At 28.5% G+C, this 24,000-nt stretch overlaps 1 protein-coding gene across 3 annotated transcripts in view; it reads right to left on the minus strand.

Annotated features, from left to right (window-relative positions):
• LOC117178880 (glutamate receptor ionotropic, kainate 2-like) overlaps nt 1-24,000 on the minus strand; it is a 461,802-nt gene that overhangs the window by 286,929 nt on the left and 150,873 nt on the right. For all 3 annotated transcript variants that reach the window (XM_033370402.1, XM_033370403.1, XM_033370404.1), the window contains one exon: nt 17,306-17,467. In XM_033370402.1, coding sequence (XP_033226293.1) covers nt 17,306-17,467 — 162 coding nt within the window. The remainder of the gene's footprint in view (nt 1-17,305; nt 17,468-24,000) is intronic.

Below are 24,000 nucleotides of genomic sequence, written 5' to 3' on the forward strand. Positions count from 1 at the left end.
AATGGTTCTTTTTTTGTCAAAAATTGTATTACTTGGCTCAAAACTGAATTATTTCCTTCAAAATTCGGCAATTTTGTCAACATTCATCCTTTTCGTTTAAAAGTTCTTTTCTGTCGGTGGAAAATCAATTCTTTTGATTGAGGGTGCAAATGTTTGTTTGAAAATTAATCTGTTTTAGTTGGTTGACGTTTTCTTTTCAATTGAAAATTTATCTATATTTTTGAAAATTCAACTTTTTTATCGAAAATATCTGTTTTTGGCTTTGTTTCAGATTTAAATATTTCTTAAAAACTTGTCCTTTTTTGTTTTTTTTTCTGGATTTACATTTTATATTTCTTCAAAAATTAATTTAAAAAAATTATTTTTAAAACTATTATTATATAATCTTCATTCTTTATTATTATTAAATACATAATTCGCGCACACGGTTAGTTACATTTATAATCGCATGCTTTAACGCATTAAAAAATCTTATTCGCCCAGGATTCAAAACCTACCTAAATTACCTGAACTAGTGTATTTTACCGCGCACTCTAATCACTTGACTATCGAAGCACTTGAAGTTTGGTTACAAAAACTCTGCTTAATAGTTTGACGCTACCGGTGCTCCTCAATAACAGAAAGATTGTTGAAATCGCTCAAGTTTTATAAAGTCATATTATTTAAAAATATTCTAATATTATTTAATAAAAAAAATTTATAAGCAAATTATTTGTTGTAAGAATATTTTCTACGATTTTCCATAATTTTACTTTTTTAAGTTACATTGCGAGAAATTTCGATAAAAACATGATGTTCAAGATATTTTTCTTGAGATTATTATTGTTAAAATTACAAACAAATCGAATGAACAAATGGATTAGTCAGGAATATTTCGCTAGAAATTGCTATTTTCATTTTTTTTAAATAAGGAACTTTATAATAATCTCAGAAAAATTCCTAAATTATGATTAATATTATATTTTTTTACAAATTGATTAAAGAAATTTATTATTTGGGTATTTATCGGCAGTGAAATTCTTTTTTTTTGCAACGCCAGTCCTTTTCATTGGGAACTTTAGGACAATTTAAGCAACATTTATAATTAGTAGATAAATTTAATGAGTTTTTAAAAGCAAATATAATTTAAAAAATGCATTAATCAGGCATTTGTGGATATAAGAATTTAATTTTTTGCTATCAATTTTTTTAAAACAAATTTAATAAACAATTTCATTATTGGGGCATTTTTAAACGAAAAACTTTTTTTTTCGATTTCAGACGTTTACGTTGGGTTCCTTATAATAAATTCAGCAACATTCATGATTAGTTGATAAATGTTATGATTTTTTAAAACAAATTTAACAAACAAACGCATTAGTCTTGCATTTGTAGGAGAAAAAGTTCGTTTCTTTTATGTCAGTCTTTTTAATTGGAAGCTTCATGATAATTTTAGTAAAATGCAAATTTAGTTGACACATTCTATTATCTTTTAAACACATTTAATAAATATATACATTATTTTGGTATTATCAAATAGAAAAAAATGCCTGATAAATGTATTTTTTATAAATTTATTTATAATATTAACAATAATAATTTCACGAAGAAATTTCTACATCATTATATTGTTTTTATCCAAAGTTCTTGAAATATAGCTTAAAAAACGTAAACTTATGGAAAATCGCAGAAAACATTCTTTGAACAAATAATTTCTGCATAATAAATTTCTTGTTTATTATATAAGATTGAAGCATCTTGAACTAATGTGACTCTATAAAACTAAGGGGATTTCCACATAGAAAAAATGGCTATTTTGTTTGTCATATTTATTTATTAATAAAAAATTGAAAATCAGATTCAAAATATAAAAAACGAGTACTATGATTCTAATTTTAAAGTTTACAGGTTATTCACTTCAACATGTTATTTGATAGGAAATTTAAAGTAATTTCTGAATGCCTAGTTCTCGCATGCTTTTTTAAAGCAAATTGTTGTATTTTCTTTGCAGATTAATTTGGAAAGAGGGTTAACAAATTTGTGAAGCTATTCCTGGCGGACTGAAGGAACCGAATGGAGTCTCTACAAAGTACCCGTAAATATCCCATTGGGTCCCCATTCGGTTCCTTTAAAAAGACTTATAACGCCTGTTGACTGCTACTTACCGGCGATGTGTTTTAGATGTAGGAGTCTATAGGCGTTATACGTCTTATATTTTTTTAAACTTTTTACCGTTGCAAAAAAAACTATTGCGATTATTCCGTTTGAAACTAAAATTGATAATTTAAAAGATATCTAAATAATAAATATTTACCCTCAAACGTTTCTATTTTTGGTTAAGAATTTTTAATGGTTTATTTTGAATATTTATAAATTTCTACGATTAACACACAAATTCGACCTCCCGATAATACGAGCAGATCAACTGTGGCTGAAAGCAGATCTATCAAAATAAAGTAGGTTATGTGCACCCAATGTTACGAGCAAATGTGACCTCGATGGACTGGCCAAATCTTGACCACAGTCAGGTCGACTGCACTTTCAAGGTCTTTTTGTAATAATTAACCAGAGTTTATCCGACGGTCCGCTCATACTCGGGCCAAGGATTGACCGACCGTCGGGTGCATCAAGGTGACTTATGACAATCCGACTGCTGTATCCAGAGTCGAATCGACCGCGTTATTGCGGCCGTACCGCCCATCTTCCATAATTTATCCGATTGTCGTACCATATTTGGGCCAGAATTGAACCGAATAGAGGAGAGTACCCAAATATAAGATACCAACTCTGTTTGGCGTGATTGTCGGAATTCTATGGACTGAATTTAAAAGTAGTATAGTTCATTTTAAAGGAAAATTAGTTTGCCATACGGAAATTAAATAAAAAATTTTATCAGCATTTTTTTGGTGCTGAAAATACCAAAAATGTAAAAAAGTGCTTTTTCCAAACTCGTCAAACTATTCTCATAATATGAGATACCCCAGGAAATAGCTAATAAAATGCAAAACAAAGTATTATTTTTAATGAAAAATTTTATTTTATGTTTCTGAAGTATAAATTTACTGCTATTTAGATATATTTAGTTTTTGCAGTAGTCACAAAAACTTTCGTAACCAGTTTCCCCTGCGCAGCCACAGTGTTATAAAAACGATGGGTATCTCATATTATGAGAACCGCACCGTGCAACTACGCACTTACTATGCCTGACTTGTACAGTGAAAAACTTCAACACTATTGATATTTTCCTACTTAGTTATTCAACCCCCATCACTTCAGACAAACTTTACAGCTAAATACATATTTAATGAATAATAAATAGGGTTTAAAGAATTCCCTTCCAAGAACTCGACCACCATCGATTTCACAAAAAGTTTGCCTATAATCTTTAGAAGCCCAATGAAAAATGGACTATACCACGAAATTACTCTTTTTTCAAGGGCTACAAGTTAGTGATAGAACTAACAGAGTGGGTCTCTTAGTTTAGCTGATACCCCGCTATCTCATATTATGAAAATATATCATTTTCGAGTACTCACCTCTATATTATAAAATATTATATTTTAAGAAATTAGTCCAACTGTTCACTAATTTGTTGGATTTTCAAACTAAAAATAGGAATTTAAACAAAAAGTGTAGAACATACCCCATGTAAGACGTCTTTTCTGCAGTTTTCCTCTCCCCTAGCTAATAGTCCAGGTAAATTCGAGTACTTCTAATAAACTTGGATACAGGCACGGGCTATCACTGGTTGCAAATTAATTCAAATAGTGATTTTATACCAACCTTAGAAAAAGAAATTTTATTACATACTCATTGAAGTAGAGTCGTCTGGCTGTAGATGTACTCATGCTAAAGGACTGAAAAGATACTTTAGCAGCGAGGGTGGTTCGGGTATAGTCCTCTATTTCACTGGGGTCTTCAAATAAAAATGCATTGCGCAATAAGTTTTCCACACAGTGATTCGGGACTTAAGTGGACGAGCCTTATCAGACAGTAATGCTAATAATAATCTAATACATTTTTTGGAAAATATTTCAAGTTTTTTTCTCTAAAGAAAAGGCAATTTGTGTGCGCATACTACGTACACTGCTCTAGTTATTGTAAGTTTTTAAATAATGGTAACAAAGACAGTCGCAGTTTCAAAAGTAAATTTGGTAACATGTCGAGACATTCAATCTTGCCACAGGCAAAGACACTATAGAGGAAATTTTAAAGGAGTGTTGAAGAGCCCCTTTTGAACACGTGAGATGACGTCATACGCTTCTCTTCTCTTCTCTCCTTGACTTGATATACATACAGAAGTTAATCGATCAGTGAATAATTGACCTTGTTACAATTTTTAATAAGCACGGGATAAGAGTTACACACTCTTTCTTTCATATTCTAAACAGCTATCTATAATTAATGGTTTCCCAAGAAAATTATAAAACAGGACCAAAAACAAGTTTTATTTTGACAATAAAAAGGCGTAAAAATGTACGCAAGCAAAATTTAAACATACTTTGTTTATTGAGTGGTTCGAATATTGAAAAGCATTCAATTTTTTTTTGGTTATTGTAAAATAATGATTAAAAAATTTGAAAATCCACGATCAAGAAACTTTCTAAATAATGAGATTAAATTTTTCTAGAAAGATTAACTTAGCATTAATAATTCCAAATTGACAACGTTTGAAATTTAAAAAAAGAATTAAATGATTTAAAATTGAAAATGTTTCAAATGAAACAATTTAAGATTAGGTAAGATTTTGAGAAGAGCACAATACTTTAAATGGAAAGAAAAAAATTACGATTTTATAATTTATAAATAAAAGTGTTTAAAATCGGAGAATTTCAGGTTTAATTTAAGAATCCTGAATTCAAACAATTTCGAAAATAGGACAGTTACAAAACAATAATAGTTGATTATTTTAAAAATATAATGTCGAAAATTAGATAATTTAAAATAAAAAATTATCAAATTTATTTGCACTATTTTTAATTAAAAGCGTTTGAATGTAAATATTAAAAAATTAAGAACGTTTGAATTTAAATAATTGTCAACTCGAAGCGACTAAAAATTGATACTTTGAAACTGAAAACTAAATAGAGTATCTCAAAGCCAAATTTTATAAAATTCTACGACTATAATTTGAAATAAAACAAAAAAATGATTATTTAACATTAAAATTGATACGATAAATTTTTCTAAGATCAAAAAATAAATTCACCCTTATCTTCAGCGTTTAAAATGAATTTCTTTAATTATATACCTTTAAAATTAAATAATTCGAGAAAATGTTTAAAATAAAAAGTAATGTAAAAAATGCAGGCGTTTCCACAACGGAGAGTTAAAAATTAAATGGATCCGAAATTCATTTCAAACTGAAAAAATTTGCAGCTGGCGCCAGCTGTAATATCATACAATTTTATAATCCAGCTGTTTATGATACAAATTATTTTAAGTCAATTACCCGTTTGAAAATGATTAATTATATTCAAAAAAATTAGCTACTTCATTTTTTATTTACAAAATTAAAACGTAAGAACGCGAAAGCTTACCATTTATCGTTCAGCATGAGAATTAAGAACTCTAAAATTTTAATCGCTTAAAATTAACGAAATTTTCCAATTAGCGAGAAAATAATTTTAGGTAGAATAATTTTAATTTATTTTAATTTTTGAGAACACAGTTTTTAACTTTTTAATTGTAAATCGTGTAACTTTTCACACTTCGTTTAGAATTATTATTCCTTCTTGAGATTTTCTAATAAAATCTTTTTTAATTTTAAATTATTAATTTTCTTAAATATTCAACTGAAAATAGTAAAATTTTAAGATATTATACTAAAAAAGATACAAACCAAGATTGATATACCTATATGATTCAAATGTTTTACATTACTCAGTCTTAGACCCTGCAATTCGAAATTATTTTTCTCTAAGTTGAGTTTGAAATGTTCAAAGTTTTGCAACATTTAAAAATGTTTAAAATCTAATTTTCAATTAAGTTTGAAACTGACTATCACGGTTTTCAATTTGAAATTATGAAAGGTTTGACGTTATTGAAATTTTTAAGATGATAAATATGATATTAATAACCATAGTATCATGCAGTGCGAAGTTAAATTAAAAGTAATTAAATAGATTGTTATGCTAAACATGTAAATTCTATCAGTTGTGGTTATCTGAGGTTCAACAATTATTCTATAAACTTTGAAAATCATATGCTTTCTAATTGAAAACTTTCAAAAAAATGAGTTCATACTTAAAGCGTTTAATATGAAAATTTCCAAAGTTCTCTTGTAAATGCATGCATTATTAAATTAAGGTCTTAAAAGCAATTTGAGAAAAATAATTTATTCTCGAATTGTAAATCAGGATTTTGAAGATTCAAGAATTTTAATCTAATGTACAAAATTAATAAATTGAAATTCCGGGATATAGTATTCTGATGCAAGGAAAACAACAATATAGTAACTTTAATTCGAACCAAGTTAATAAATTGGATGATTGTTATTATCTATTAATTTTGTAAAGACTTAATTGTAACTAAATAAATAAATGTATCTCGTATCTGTTCTTGATACCAAGATAATTTATACTTGAGATAGCGAAACATTATTTTAATACTAATGGTTCCTGAACTACCCACTTAATTTTTATAATACAGAAGTTAATATATTCTTTTATAAAATGTTTAAAGATAATTTAAAAAGTTTAAAAAAACATTCTGTAAAATCGACATGACGATTTAAGCGTAAAACATAAGAACACTTCTGAAATAACGTGTTGCTGATTTAAGTCTAAACAATTTAAAGTTATATAGACCCTACATTCAAAAGAACTTGGCTGCGGATTGCGATAAAAATGTCATCTGAAGTTGAATAAAAAATAAAAACTTGCTGTCAAGATACTGAGTTTCTGAATGTGTGTAGAAAAGTTTTGATCTAAAAAAGTTAGCTAATGCCGAGTAAATCGTCCACACATTTTCAGGTGGCCAACAAAATCGAAATTTTTTAGGAGACCGAATAAACATCCTGTAAAATCGATATAATATAATAATAATCCTGTAATCGATACCTGTTGCTTATTTAGGCCTAAACAAATTTGATTAGAAATTGTCATCCAGTTTTGGAGGAAACAGTTATGTCAGTTGACATTCTTAAAGTTACACTGACCATAAATAGGAATATACTCAGCTGCGGATTGCGATAAAAAATGTAATCTTCAGTTTGAATAAAAACTAAAACGTTTCAGTCGAGATACTAAGTTTTTGAATAAAGGTACGAAAGTTTTTATCCGAAAAAGTTAGCCAATTCCGAGTAAAATTTTCATATTTTTTGAGGTCACACTTTCACAGGTTTTAAAACTCAGTTTTTGGCAATGACTGAAAAACGAATTTTCAATTTTTCCCAAAAATAAAAAACTTTCTCCCGAGATATGTGAAAATCATATAAGAATAAGAAATACATAATAAAAAAAATTATTCTTTTCTGAGAAACTCACAATTTAGTGTCGCCGTATCGCACTGAGGTAGACGATTATTCAGTAAAAGGGCAATAAAGAAATTTTTAGCAGTTAACGATAATAATTTCAAAAAAAGTCATGAAGGAAAGAAAAAAATATGAAAAAAGGTTCTGTACTGCCATCTTTTCATTCGACATAGTAGGTTTTTATTACTGTACCGTCAACTGGGGTAAATATGGATCAATGTAATACTTCCTATAATATTTTATTTTCTCAATGCGATTTCACTGTATATCCTAAAAATATTGTTTATGTACATATACAGAAATTCTTATCACAAAATAACAAAATTTGCTTAATTATAAATAACAAAAGTTAATCCATATTTACCCCAAATTATCTATAATAGTTCCGGTTGACAGTATTATAATTTTTTCGATTTTTTATGGCGTTTGTTATTAGATTTCTTAAATTTTGATGTAATCTGAAATAAATTTCTTCATTTCAGGTTGAATGTTATAGAAATCGGAAACTAAAAGTGTAACCATATAAAATAGAAGCGCGAGCGCTACTTTAAAACAATTGCATTTTATTTGAAATCGAATCATTTTTTTATTAAAAGTATCGTTGTCCGGTATCAAACGCCAAGAATACGAAAAATAAACAAAAGTATGAATTCAATGGTTGATTGATAACCTGTAAAATGATGATAATATAAACAATTCATCGATTTTTTTCATTTGAAAAATATTAATTTTCGAAAAAGAAACACTAGCGTGACAAAAGATTTTTCAGACTGTAAATCTTCTTTGGAATTTCATGATTCTCGTTTAAAATAACCAATTTCCGCTAAAAAAACATTAACATAACCATAATTTTATATTTATTATGAATCTTTCACATGGTCTAGAATCAATATTTTTGAATATTGATTTTTAAAATTGCGAAACAAATCAATATTAAAATAAAATTGATTCTAGATCATGCAGACAAAAATATTAACATCAAAATTATATAACCCTAAATACTTCGAAAATTGTAAATCTTGTTTAAAATCTACCTGTTTTTTTACCTAAAATACTGATTTTCAGTTCAAAACCCCAACATAACTCAAAATTATTTGGAAGTTATGAAATCTCTTTGAAATGTTTGAAATATATGTTTTTTAAATTTGAGAATCCAGGTTTCCAAATAAAAACATTAAAATAATACAGAACTTTCAGAAGATTCTTAATCTTGGTAAATCATAATGAATTTTGTCCGCAAATATGAATTTTCGATGGAAAACGCCAATATAACACAATGTTATTAAAACTTGTGAATTTTCTTTGAAATATATATTTTTATTATTAAAAATACTCATTTTAGACAAAAAGAAAAAAACCATATAATCCAAAATTATTTAAAGTTTCTAATCTTGTTAAAATGATGTTTTTTTAAAATACTAATTAGGGATTTAAAACGTCAACATGCCCGTGACAAAATAACATAATCATCAATAATACGTAATAAATTGACGAAAAAACCGACAACCTACCATCTCTTTTATCAATGCAATCTTGGTCGAAAATCGTTACATTATTTCAAATAACTTAAAATTGTTTAAAACGTATGTCTGTACCTTCTTAGCAAACATAATGATTTTTAAATGAAAATTACATTTGCCGACAAAAAAAAAACTTACATATAACTTCAAATAAAATTGTTAAAATTTGTAAATCTTATGTGAAATAATAAGTTTCGTTCGAAATAACCGATTTCAGGTGAAATACATGAATATGACCTGAAACTGTTCGAACTATACAGATTGTTTTTTAAGTACTAGTTTTTTGTGTGAAAAGCTGTCGTAAACTAAAATATTAAAAAAATTATGAAACTTTAAAATAGAATGATTTTTGTCAATAATGTCAACTTCCGGTAAAAAACGTTCATAAAAGCGAAAAGCGTAAATTAAAAAATACTGTAGCACTTAAAATCTAATAGTTTTTTATTATAAAAATTCTCATTTTCGATAAAAAGCGCCACGATAACGTGAAATTATTAAAGATTGGAAATCTTGATGATTTTATTTGTAAATGCTAATTTCCAGTAGAAACCACTAACATAAAACAGATATGATATCTTTAATAATAATTTATCAATCTATAAGGTTTTTTTAATGATTTTTCTGAATATGAATATTTTAGGTGTACCGTAAAGTTCAAAATAACTTAATCTTTGACTTGATGTATAAGATTTACAAAAAATAACCATTCATAATTGCGCAAAGATTTTGAAAAGAAACCTAAGCATACATAATAAAAGATAGCACAAATCGTAATTGTTTGTTCAAATTTACAATTAGTTAGATGCATATTTGTCTTTCTTCTTTCACTTCAGGCGAAATTTATTATTACGTAGTAGATTTTTCTATTGGAAAAATAAATAATGAAAATAATTGTATGTATTATTTTCGAATAAAATTTTTTCATAAAAACGTGACAAATATTATTGGTAAGAACCTTACAATAGACATTAGGAGTTTTTGTAACTTAAAATTGAATAAGTAAATTAACTACTTTTTTATTATTTACGCTTGGATTTTTGTTACGAAATTTGTTGCAAAAATCAAGCGGCTTTTTTTTGTCAATTTTACAAAATCGAGAGAATTTGGGTTCCAACAACAATGATTGCAAGATTTTCGAGACATATTGTTCCACCAATTTTCTCACTCACGAAAATATGTCATTCTTTCAGGAAATGCATCTGCTTAATTTCCCTGGACCAATGCAATTGTCCATGATTCAGATTTCTTTTATGCAGTCGACAGGAATAAAGTTTGGAATTTTTATATAATATAATTAGCATAAATAGTTAAATCGCTTTGATAAATGAAATTTCTAGGGAGTTCTCGATTTGAGAGGGGCATATTCTTCTTGAAGAAGCAAAACTCATTTGCATTCAAGAGGACATGTTGCATCCAACGAGACGTCTTATATAAACGACGGCGGAATTGCTCGACACGTCGAGTTTCGCGCTCGTTGGTAAGGTAAGGTATAATAACATTTCTCCTCTTCGGTTCCTTCAATGTTGTCATTTCGACTTTTTTTCTGTGATTCTCTACTTTTCTGTGCCTCACTGAAGCCCATTAGAATTGCAGCTCCGCCATATCGGCCGCGAAAAGCCGGAAGTCAGATAACCGCGCGCGTTTTACACGTAGGTGTATAACCATAAACCATAAAATCTAAAAAGCGTGGCTGCACTCTGATAACGCTTTTATACGAAATAGACGGGCTGTTCACTATATAGCGATGTGCACTTTTGGTCTTTTTACATACGGACGTCGCGAGAATCATACATTTTTGCGCGCTTGTCCAAACGCTCATAAATATTTAATTAAACATCTAGCTATTAATTTTATGTATTGGAAATTTAGACATGCCACACGGAAAAAATATTTGATTAACGATAAAGTTATTTTCTATCATAGTCTTGCATATCAGAGAAAGTCAATTTTTAAAATTAAATTTTTCCTGAAAAAAATCTTCTCCTTCGCTTCGCTGGGAATCAAACCACAGAACTTCCGATTTCCGGTCGGGTGCTTTTCACTTAAGCTACTTAAGAGATCGCAAGAAGAATCCTTTTTCAGAAATACACGTATGATTTGGCTAGGTGTTAAAAGTACAATTTTCAAGGAATCTGTATTATCATCAGAGAATAGCAGAAATTCTTAACCTCTTTCCAGACTAGATGAAGCCATAAATTAAACATTTTTTAAATTAAATTTTGTCTGAAGAAAGATCTTCTCTTTCACTCCGCATGGCATTTCAACCACAGAACTTCCGATGGCCTTTCTGATGCTTTTCCCTTAAGCTACTGAAAAGATTGAAAGAAGAATTCTTTTTCAGAAATAACTTTTTTCTGAGAAAGAATTCTTTCTTCGATCTCTCTAGTAGCTTAACAAATCACAAATACAGTTACAAGAGACACACAGGGCATGTCAATCTTGTCTGCATTTTTCTTCATATCACAACGTATTTTGCAAAATTTAGCGTCACCATCATCAAGACGTGGCCCTTTGAAAAAAAGGTATATACCGAGAATTCTTATATTATGTCAGAATTATGAGTCAAAAAATAAATTTGCGAAAAATTCTAAGCGTTCAAATGCTGTCGTCTGCTACCCGCTGATTTCTATCTTTTGCAAAATTCATATTTGTCGTGAAAATAATCATTTCTTCAACAAATTTTTCGATTTTTCAAAATTTGATTGATCCGACGATCTCGCAAAGCCCTGGATATTCGACAAGTTTTCTTTCTTTTGTTCGCAAATCCTTCGGAAAAAATATATAGTGAGTCAGTGCCGTACCTATAAAAAAATAATTCAAAGTCGTATTTAACCAACACCTTCAAGGAAAAAGCATGATAACGGCAACAGGAATTTCTGTGGTTCGAATCCCAACTAAGCGAAAGATAAGATCTTTCTTCAGAAAAAATTTAATTTAAAAATTGTTTAATTTATAGCTTCATCTTAAATAAAAAGACGTTAAGAATTTCTGATACTTTCTGATGATAATACAGATTCCTTGAGAAAGTCAATGAAAACTCACAATGTCATGCACTATTGAAGAAAATTATTAATCATCTTTTAAAAAGCATATAACATTGTAACAGAATTTTAGATACAGAGGACGGAAAACTAAACGACAGTCGCTGAAAATTTACAAAGCAAGAGCTTACTACTCTTTTAGATGAAAAATCAAAATTTTAAACGACATTTTATGCAACTTCAAGGCACGACCTCTAAAAAAATATTTGTTTCGTGTTATTGTTATATAATCTTCATTTTTAGCATTATTAATGCATATTTCACACATACGGTCACTTACATATATAGTCGTATGCTTAAACGCTTTGAAAGCCCTATCTAAACTGCCTCAACTCTTGTAATCTACCACGGGTTCTAACCAACTTCGCTATTGAACGACTTGGATCTTGGTTACAAAATCTCGGCTAAATATTCTGAGGCAGCTTCGTACCGAGTCGTGCGGTGAGCCTTAACCATCTTCAAACTTAAAGTTGCTAAACTCAATGTTTCTTTAAAAAAAACATTTATTTATTTAATTTCAAAAAAGCTCGGTACTTTTTTCTTTAAATAATAAATATTTAAAAAGTTTATAAGTTATAAAAAAACAATACAGGAAAGTCATGTGCAAAAATTCTTTAATAACATTAATGGCAAAGAACTTTCTTTTTCAGTTTTTAATGTAAAATAAAACTTCTCAGTCAATAATTTAATATATGTAAAACAAAGAATTCAATTATACTTGTTTCAAAAAAGGCTCAATTATTTTTGTCTTTAATTATTAAAAATGTTCAAAACCGGTCCGAAAGTAATAAATAATAAACAAAAGTTCAATAATACAATGCCTTATTTACCTCAATTACTGAAAAATGATTTTATGAAATAAATAAAGTTCTATGAAATGCACAGTTATTCAGTTCCAAATGTCAAGTCTTTCTTGGGCATATCTTAGCTATACAATTTTTAACATTCTAGTTTAGGCATAAAAAAAATCAATCAAACAGGATTTTCAGGGATATTTTGCATTGAGAGTAGTATACCACGATGAAAGATTCGGATTATTGGAAATTGAATTTCATTGGAGATTTGTAGAGTCAGAGAATGAAAAATCAATGCTAGCTTACACGAAGTAGCTCGCGAGGGAACGTGTACTGTATAGTGCACTATTTGAATGACGACTGCACAGAAAACTCGTGGTTTAATGCATTATTTCTTTTTAATATTTAATTTAGAATTCTTTATATTTGGCTAAATATTAAAATGTATATTTATATTGCTATTTAAATTTTAGGCTTAGATATTATTAACAATTGCTATACTTATATGACTACGAACAAATCTAGAGAAAACAAAAAATAATGAAAAATGACTAAATTTTTACTTAACAAAAATTTATTTAACTAAACATATCTATGTTGCAGTATTTTAATACATGTATTTTAGTTTATTCGAATTTTCATTCGTAATATTTTTTGAAGTAAATCAAAAATCTAGGAGTTAGGTTAATGGGAACCAGTAAAAGGTAAGTTATTCTTTAAAAGGAGCTTATCAGTGTCTGATTTATCTTGATTCCTTTCGAATTTCATTGAATTCATTGAAATTAATTTTACTTGATTTCATTTACCTGAATTCTTTCTAATTTATGATAATTTTTTTTATTCTGCTAAATTTACTTAATTCTACTTAATTTAATGGATTTTTTAGCTCCCCTGACAGATGCTAAGCCTACCTTGAATTCTTAGACATTTTATAAAATTCTTTTGAATGCCCTTAAATTTTTCACTCCAAAAATTAATTCAATGAATTTTATAAATATCTTTTTTTCAATTCACTTGAATTTTGATTAAGTTCATCGAATTTTTCTAAATTCCCTCAAATTCCACCGAATTTACCTGCATCCTTACCCCTTACATTCTATCTCATGCTCACACAAACTACTATAATAGCACTCGCCTAACTTCCTCCTCATACATACCCTATATTTACTCTTCCTTCTCCCATAATTTCCATAATTTGCCTTACTTCCCCATCTCAAATATCCCTCACTTCCATTCTACCTTTCCCCCCTTACTCCCCCTACTTTCTTTCCCGCAATTTTTTCACACTTCTCTCATATCCCCTTTCATCGTTTCTTATTGCTTTCCCTACATTCAACCCACTCATTTTCAATCATATTTCCTACGTACCTTTCTCTTCATTCTGTTCACTCTGCCTACTAGTCCCATAATTTTCCGCTTACTTCCTCCGCATTGCTTCTCCTCATTTTCCATCTCTACCCTTACTTCCCCACGCCTTATTTGTCAGTACATCACCAACCTCTCACTCACCCTAGCTCATTACTTATCATGACCCCCTTAATTTTTCAAGTTACCCTCCCCTCACTTCCGCTAGTTCACCTCCCTCACTTATTCTACTTCTCCTACTCTCATTTTGCCTACTCCCTCCTTTTTTCCTCTATTATCAGCCTAACTTCCCTTTGCTTAACTCCTTCACTTCCCCTTTTTACCCTAATTTTCTTCGCTACATATTTTCTCACTTCTTCTACGAATAATTCCATGTCAAATCATCAGAAGAATTTCAGCTATTGTTAATAATTTTGGCGCAAATTCTAGTGTTAGCTCTCTTCTGTGTTAAGTGACAAATTCTGAAATAATTTCTAAGAAATTTTTTAAACTTTGGAGATATTCTAAATGGAAATTGTTTGTTCTATTTGAACTATAAGGGTTTCTGTCCGGGGCTACGAAACGCTAAAAATTTACGAACAGCTGAGAAAGCTTCAAGACATTTTTTTCGAACAATCAAACAAAACTTTAAATTTTATTTATATACTTTTCAAATATATCTTCAATACCAACTTTGATTTCTAGACTAACTTTGCAGTATGCTTACCTCTGATTTTATTGGAAACTTCACTGGAGCCTGGGGTAGTAATAAACCTTCTAACGGTCTTGGTTACTAACAATAAAATAATTCGGCTATTTATATCTTTCCTGTATCATCTATGCGCGCAAAATGCTTAATATTTTTAAGAAATCGTAATTACTAATAATCTTTAATATAAGTTTTCTGCGTAAGAACAACCTATAATTCTTTTAACGTTACCGTTTATAAAAACTTAAGTGAATGACTGAAGTTCAATTTTTTCAACATTTTTTATGGAAATGATATCTTACGGCAAAAAAGTTTAAAAACGTATCAAATTTTCTCATAACTCCTGCCAATAGGCAATTACTTTTCATTTGGCATTTTCTCCGTTTGCATTTTGCCGAGATAATTTGTTTTCTCAGAGAACTGCCTAATTCAGCACCAATTTACTTCAAAAGCACTTTCGCATTGTTTGGTCGAATAAAAATTCAGTTTTTGAGTAAGTTATTTCTTGTCTTATGTAAAATTGTGAGAAATTGGGCTAGGCTCTTATATCATGCCATCATTAATTTATGCACCTCTTTGCGCAAATATAAAAGGTTGCTATACTTATTACGATTGTGAATTTCTATGGTCTATTCTTTTCCACATATAAAGGAATCTCGCAAAGAAAAATGGTTTTGGCAATGTGAATTGTGGATATTGTTGATGGGCACTTGAGCCACCAATACTCACACTCATTCTCACAAATGGATAATACGTTCCTGACGACGTTATAAAAGTCAGCCTGATAATAGGTCAGACTGTATATCTAGTATTAGATATGATAAGAATGTGCATTGTACTTTGGTAGCGTTAACAGTAGAATGTAGTCTATTATCCTGTTGGCCTATAATGCGACAAAGTGATAAATTCTCGACTCTGGGCATTTTGTTGCAGGTGACATAGATAAAAATTTATCATTTATATCAAAACTTTCAATTTCCCATTGCGCTGTATATATTTTATATCCAATCTCTGAACTTGTGATTGGCTTATACCTGATTTTAATCGACCTGTCATTTGTAAAGTTAATCTGTTCTTTATTTTCTCTTTGATCTTTTATTATCTTGCGTCGTTTGGCTAATAATTTGAATTTTGTTCTTTTCGAAAGAATATTTTATGTTTAAAAGAAAAAAAATGAGTTATTGTAGAGAAGGTTTTTTAGGTAAGGTTTTTTGTATTTGTAAACTTGTTTTATATCTTGCACAGTTTAACCGGGAAATAGGATTTTTAAAGCTTTATCACGATTATAACAAAAACTATGCATCTTATCGAAAAGCTCGTTCAGGAATTTTTTTAAGCCTAAAAAAGTGTTTTAACGGATCTCAAAACTTGGAAATTTTATGAAAACCGACGAAGACAAATTTTACATCAAAGTAATACCTTTTCATTAGGATGAGAATGTAAAAAAAAAATTTCAGAATCTCTCATGAGTTCTCCCTTATCTCCTATCGTGTCAAAATTAGTAATAAACATTTAATTTTATATGTGAAAAAAATGTTATTATGTATTTGTGAAAATTTATAGAAAAATGTAAAATTCTGAATTTTAGGGGTATCGTAGATTGATAGTGTATATATCTATTTTCACGTAATGTGATAAGTATCCTGTTATTGGTCATTTACCACCCCTATGATAATACAGATTTTCTATATTAATTATTAAAAATTTAGATAGAGAACTCTTAATGATTTAAGTTTACATCTATTAATTACAAAAAAGTAATTCAATTAATTACCCTTATTTATTCATTATTTAAATACCTAAAGATGACTTAATTACCAATTTGCACAAAAAGCTTTAATGGTCAGGACGATATGATAGATATAATTTTTATAATTCATATTGTCTAACAGTAGTCTAATAAGAGTTTTCATTGACAGATGTGTACAATAAAGTGGTATCAAATTTAGACAAGAAAACTAGGGTCAGCTGAAAACAACCTGAATACTAAATAATTATCCACTTTTATTAGACGATAGTCTCTTTACCTCGCGCTAGAGATCTTTCAGAACGTTAATGTAGGCCTTTAAAGAAATGTAATATTCAAATTTATATTATAAACAATTATAGATATAATATATTTCCTTTTTTAAACTAAGATGATGATAGTTTATAAAACTGTGATCGACTTGAAAAAAGCCGATGTTAATCAAATTCGACGAAATAATTGTTTCATCATTATTTTCAATCAATTAAACGCAAAAATTGAGTATTAAATTATTTATTTATACTTTGAATCTGCCTTACTTATGTTGAAGAACAATATGACATAAATGAATTTCTAAATTAAATAAATTATTTTATGTATAAAACGGTCACAGAAATAATATAGTCGGATTTGCAAGCACCGAGTCCGCTGAATTGATAGTTTTCTTGAATATAATTTTTTTTTAAATATCACTTACCTTTTTTTGATGCATGAAAAGAGTCATCTCTGGGAACATACTGGATATCGTAGACTAATGTAGTTTTGGGTAGCATAATTCTCTCTTTGTTGATTTTGTAAACAGCGTATTTGAAGGCCAGCTCGGTGCTGCTGTTTCTTTGGTCATGAGTGAATAGTGCTCCTGAAAAAAAGTTTTAAAAAATTTCAATAATTTTTTTCCTAAGTAATGATAACTATCATAATATTTTGGTAAATTTTATGTCAAGAAAATATCTTACACCAAAATCTTACGAAATTCTAAATTCTAAATGGCTTTACATAATCAAGCAATTCATGCTTCTTTCATTTTCAGCAATACTCGTATATGACTCATAAAAAAACCCTTAAGAATCACACAAGATTGACAAATATTTTGCTGAATTGGAGCACCTATTTTGGTAATAAGGTTCTTTGAAATGATGCACGGGATTCATAGAAGTCTCATACAGAAAACATATTTCCATTTCCGAAGTAATTCGCTCAAAACGCCGGAAGCTATTTGTCGAGAAGGATAGACCTTCTACGACGCACCAAAAGGGTTTTAAGGTGCACTTTTAACCTATACCCTCCGGAAATTTGAAGGTCTGTTATATGCATTTGGGAAATTTTGAAAGGTCCTGAACACAAAGAGCAAGACCGCTACTCTAAAGAGCGAAAGAAAAAAATCTTCCTGTCTGTGTAAAGAGCTATAGATACAGCCGCGTCAAAGGAATAGATGAACTATCACAGGGTGAATAATTTTTCATTTACCCTGGCTATTGACATTTAAAGATTAAAATATTAATCTTGCAATATTTTAATATATAATCTTTCGTAAATGGATAAAACAAATTCTTAATTTTAACTTGTATATTTTTAATTTATTACACTGAATGCATACACAGCCTTATTTACTTGAAAAAAGTAAAAAGTATTATATTCAATCCGAAAAAGTGACCAATTGCGACTAATTTCTAACTCAAAATATAAGTAAACGTGAATAATACAACTTCCTTTTGGTTTAAAATGAATTTAAAAAAATTTAATTCATAAGACTTCGAAAGAATCAAAGTGAAACGTGAAACGATTCAAATTAGTTAAAAAAAAATTTATTCCATTTATTTAAGTAAGATAGGAGTGATTTCGGAGAAATTTAAAGGAAAATTTAAGTGAATTTAAAATTATTCAAAAATATGAAAGTATTCATTGACTTTAGTATTTTTTTATGATTTTAGAAGCTGACAAAGGAATTTAAAAGAATTTGATAAAATCAATGGAATTCAAGGTGAGTTCAAAAGGCACCATGATGAATTGAATACAAATTAAAAAAGTTCTAAAGTATCTATTAAATTGAGTGAATTCAAAAGAACTGAAGTGAGCTAAAAATAATTTAGAGAATTTTGAATATTAGAATATTAGAATATTATGAAATAGCTAAATATGCTGCGAAATCTGATGTCTTCTGAAATTCTTAAAAATTTATTTAAATACCTTGATATTTTTTAAAATCCTTTAAAATCATTGAAATTATTAGAAATCTTATAAAATTCTTTAGAAATCTTTTTAATATAATAAAACAATATAGGTTCTGTAAAATCGTTCCATATATTCAGAAATCATAGGAAATGCTTTAGAATTTTGTAGAAAAAATTTTTATTTTCTTAAAATTCTTTGATATCCCATTTAATTGCTGAAAGTAAATGAAAATGCTTTAAAATATTTTTAAATACCCTAAATTATTTCAAATTCCTCAAAATACTTTGAAATAACTTCATTTAAAAAAATGTTTAATCTTTTGAAGTACATTGCGATTTTTAGAGCTCTTGAAAATTTTTTGACATTAAAAATAAAACTAAAATCTATCAAATCCTTTGAAATCTTTTTAAATAATTCAAATCTAACAAAAATTCCTAGGTGTCTTTAAAAATATTCTAAAATCTCTGAAGTTGTTTCAAATCTTTGAAGATGCATTGCATTTTTTAAGATCTTGAATTTTTTTTTGAAATTGAAATTACCCTAAAATATTTCCTATCCTTTGAAACCTCAGTAATCTTTTCTATACACTTCGAAATGCCCTTTAATCCTTAAAATCAATTAAAACATCTTCAAATTATTAAAAAATCTATTTTTAATACCTGAGCTATTTCAAATACTTTAAAATCTTTTCAAAGACCTTAAAATTAATTGAAGTTCTTAAAATTTTTTAAATATCCTAAGCTCTTTAAAGTTCTTTCAAACTTATCATTATTATTATGATTCAAATCAATAAAAAAATGTTTCGAATCTTTTGAAATAGACTAGAATGTATAAGATTCTTAAAAATCTTTGATAATACTTCAAAATATTCTTAAATATTAGAAAGTCTACGAGATCCCTCAATGCTTGCGAATACATTTTTGTTCTGTAAAATCGTTTCATATCTTCCGAAATACTTCGCAACAGACTAAAAATGGTTTAAGCCCCTCAAAATAATTATAATCCTTATATATCCCTTAAATATTTTCAAATAAATTGAAAATGCCTTAAAATTATTAAAAGTGTCCTAAAATATTTTTAACACTTTTAAATCCTTAAGAATAATCTATATCAATTAAAAAGTCCTTGGAGTCTTTCAAAATAAACTAAAATGTTTTAAAGTCTTAGAAATTCCATTATATAACTGAAACGATAGGAAAATTCCCTAGAATGTTATGAAATATCCTAAGATCTTTGAAATATTTAGAAATAATTCTTAATACCTTAACATATTAAAAATGTTTGGAAATTCCATAAAACTCCTTAATTCTGGTGAATAAATTCTTCAAAATTCATTAATACTATATATTGCATCACAAGTAGGATTAGGAACGTCTTTACATGTGAAGACGTATTCAACCTTTCGAGTGATGTACGATATTTAATTCGAAACCAGTTTGTTATTAGGCTATAGAGTGCCTTGAAAAGTAAGCGTTAGAAATTCCTTTACCGAAAGGAGGGGAGGACGTCCTATAAAGTGAATTTTTTTGGATAATGTTGGTGATCACAGTACGAACATTCTTCTGTTTTGTTTTACTTTCTCCATTAGTCAAATCTCTCGCAGGTCAGCTTATTTTTATCCTTTGATTTTTCGATTGGTGAATCTTGTTGTGATTCTTTCACTTCTTGATTCACGTTCAGTGGTGAAATATCAGTTCTTCTGTTTATGATTTTCAGTGCAGGAAGATTGATGGGGTAGTCAGCTGTTTGGGTTGTTATTGCTAATCTCGTATGGCGCGAAATTTTCAAAGTGGTTCTGTGCGAGGTAGATATATATCCAAAGTAAGGTTAGAGAATACATAGCGCATTATTCAGTGGCGCTTTAGGCTTATTAGATGGTGATTTTAAATAAAATATTTTAAAATCGCGTGAAATTATATAAAATTTGAGGATACTTTCTGAAATCTTGGGTTTCTTACAATACGTTGAAAGATTACTAAATATTGAAATTCTTTAAAATCTTTAAAATCCTCAAAAAGCTTTTAAAATACCCTACAACAATGAGAACAGTAGCTACGCAGATCATTGTACTATTTATTGGTACTTGTCCCTTTAAACTAAACTTAAACCTCAGACTTAATATCATGAGAAAACTCGGAAATCACACTCTTATTAAATAAAATATCGTGTGTACCGAGACAGCGAAGTCTTTTTACGGTCTCGCGTGTTCACAAAAACTCACGCTCGGTCGTAAAAAGTCTAGTTCGCTCCCTTGGGCTGCAATATACTATTAAATCCGTCGAATTCTCTTTAAATCCCTTTAACTTTTTACAGCTTTTTTTCACCTAATTTCTAGATTTTGTCAAACCTTCGCTAAAACAGCAACAAAAAAAGTGGATGAAATTCGTGTAAAGTTTTATAAATTTTTGTAACTATTAATGTAAAGAAATTTGAAGTGCACTTTAGAAACAGATCAGAACATTTATTGTACTAGGCTGGAAGAGGCGTTTCTTTATCTTCTGCAAGAAAATAATCGTCGAGCTAAGCCAGGGCTGGCACGTTTCGCTGATCCACCTTTTTCTTTTCTTGTTTTTTTTTTTCATCTGCTAGCCTTCGGTGTTCGCTTTTCTTTTTTATTTTCTGTTTCGCGACGCGAGTAACTAATCCATTTACCAGTAAAGAAGTGGATACACGTTAACGCGCTCGCTCGTCGCTTCCTCTTTATCCACCCCTTTTTCGACCAGCGGCCCGTCATCCAGCACTTCCTACTCGTTAAGTATCTCAACTCGACTCAACAGCAGAAGCTTTGTTTTATAGGATTTTATCGTTTGCAACTAGAATGAGTCTTATTTTTCTGCTTAAACTGAATTTTTGTATATATTAAAGGAAAGCTTAATGTAACAAATGAATGAGGGACTGTACACGTATTACGTAACCTTATTTTTGACCTCCCCCCTTCCCCGCCAATATAACAGAGCTTAACATTACCTTCGCTCCTCCTTTACGCTGCGTAAGATATTTTGTTTTGTTTAAAAAAATAGACATTTCCTCAATAAAAAAAGTTTTTTAAGCTGAAATGTTGTCTAGAAATAAGAGAATATTATATATATGTCTAGAAAGAAATTAATCGGATCAATTTAAAATCAGGCTAAATCTACACTTCTCGTTTATATCTGAGCGAAAAAATATGATGTTTTTTATACAAAAGTAAGCGACATGTATTTTCCTGATTTAGACAAAATCCATTAAACTACGCGTCCTTGAATGTTGAAGTCTTTTAAAAAAATATACGCAAACTTATTCATTTATTTTTTAAGTGAATTGCTTTTGATCCTAATCAGTAGTTTAAAGCCTACTACACTATTTAAAAAATTGTTAGGAAATCATTTTAAATGTTTTGAAATTTTTTTTCAATTTCTCATAAATTTCATTCTGCAAACTAAAAAATCATTACAAAATTTTTCACAAATCTTAAAGAAATTCTTTTTAAATCTTTTCCGAGCTTATAAAACTTCTAATCTTCTAGAATATACGAATTTTCCTTTAATTTTCTTTTTAATTTTGCAAAACTAATAAAAAATTCATTAAAATCTTTTCAAATCTTCTTTAATAATTTTGAGAATTTTTTCAAATGTTTTGAAATATTTAAAAATATTTTCTTAAAAATAATTTTTCAACAAAAAAATAATTAAAATTTTTCCTAGGAAATGACATAACATTTTTTTATTCACTTAATACATTTTTTTTTAAATCTTTTCAAACATTTTTTATATCTCTTAAACTCAATCGAATTATTTCTAAAATGTTTCCATCTTGCGAAATAAAAAACTTTTGCTTTAAAATCTTCTTTTTTCTGTTTCGAAATTTGAGTAAACCATTCAAAATGTTTTGAAGTCTTTGCCAATTTCCAGAAATTCTAGATTCTTTTTCAAAGCATGTAGAAATATAATTAAAATTATTATTAAAACAAATCTTAACAATTAAAAATTTTTCTAGAAATGAAAAGAAAATTTAATCTCAAATATTTCAAAATTATTAAGAAGATTCTAAGTCTTTTGTTTCCAAATTCTTAATTATATGTTTTTGCCTATAATTTAATTTGTCTTATTAATCTCAAAATATGTAAAAGGTTCACAATTATAGTGTGATAGAAATATGTCAAGAAAATAAGTTTTCCTAATAATAAAAAATCACTTACAGTTAAAATTTTCTCTTCAGTAAAAAGTGTTTAGAAAACTTAAAAAACATTTATCGTGAAGGAAAAACTACTTTTTTGAACATTTTTATTTACAAAATAAATGGTGCAGAAATTTGGCAAATGTTTATTAATATTTAAACAAACCGTAAATAGACCCGGGTAGCGACCCTTATATTTCCCATCGGGTGTTCGTCCATCCATCGTACTTTTGTCCCAGAAGGGGAAGTAAGGAAAAATGATAAGAGGGTAGTAACAAAAGTAAGGAGATATTAGGGATGGGGACGCAGTGAAAGTAAGCGAACCTGCGGACAGGAGAAGTAGGGGAAGTGATCAGAAAATGAGATACGGGGAAGTAGATGTAAGGAGATATTGAGGGAAAAGAAATAGGAGAAGTGCGCCAAAATTTGGGGAACGAAAGTAAGTAACATGAAAGGAAATTAGGGAAGGGGAAGTTATGGAATTGGAGGGAAATTAGAGGGAGAAGGGAGGGGATGTAATGGAATTGGGGGGAATAAGAGGAGAGGGAAGTTGTAGAATTTAGGGGGAATAAGTAGAGGGAAGTTACTGCAATCGTTATAGTATAAAATATCATCTTAATAAATACAGTGTTTAATTAATTAAAATAGTATAACCAAAATTCCTTAATAAGATGCTTTTAAAGAAGAACTATCAAAATACTCACAAAATATTATATCGTGTTTCTTCCTTTTCAAATCAGTGCTGGTAATTTTGTTGATATAATAATAATTTATTAATAATTGTAATACTTCACCGACTTATGGCAATATTTAACATTTTAAACAAACGGTTCATTGGGACGTTTTTTTAAGAATTCAAATTTCAAAAAGGGTTCACATAGTATAATGAAATCACAAATATTATTATGGCTGCATAGAAAACATAAAAAATTGTACAATTTGGTGATTTTTTATAAGAATCCCAAGCGGAAAAATTAGATATAATTTATAAATAGCGTGAAGTTTTATATATAATATTTATTTGTTATATACAAAAAATGTATAATACAAATGAATATTATTCAT

This window comes from Belonocnema kinseyi, chromosome 8 (assembly GCF_010883055.1).
Source record: "Belonocnema kinseyi isolate 2016_QV_RU_SX_M_011 chromosome 8, B_treatae_v1, whole genome shotgun sequence".
Lineage (NCBI taxonomy): Eukaryota > Metazoa > Arthropoda > Insecta > Hymenoptera > Cynipidae > Belonocnema > Belonocnema kinseyi.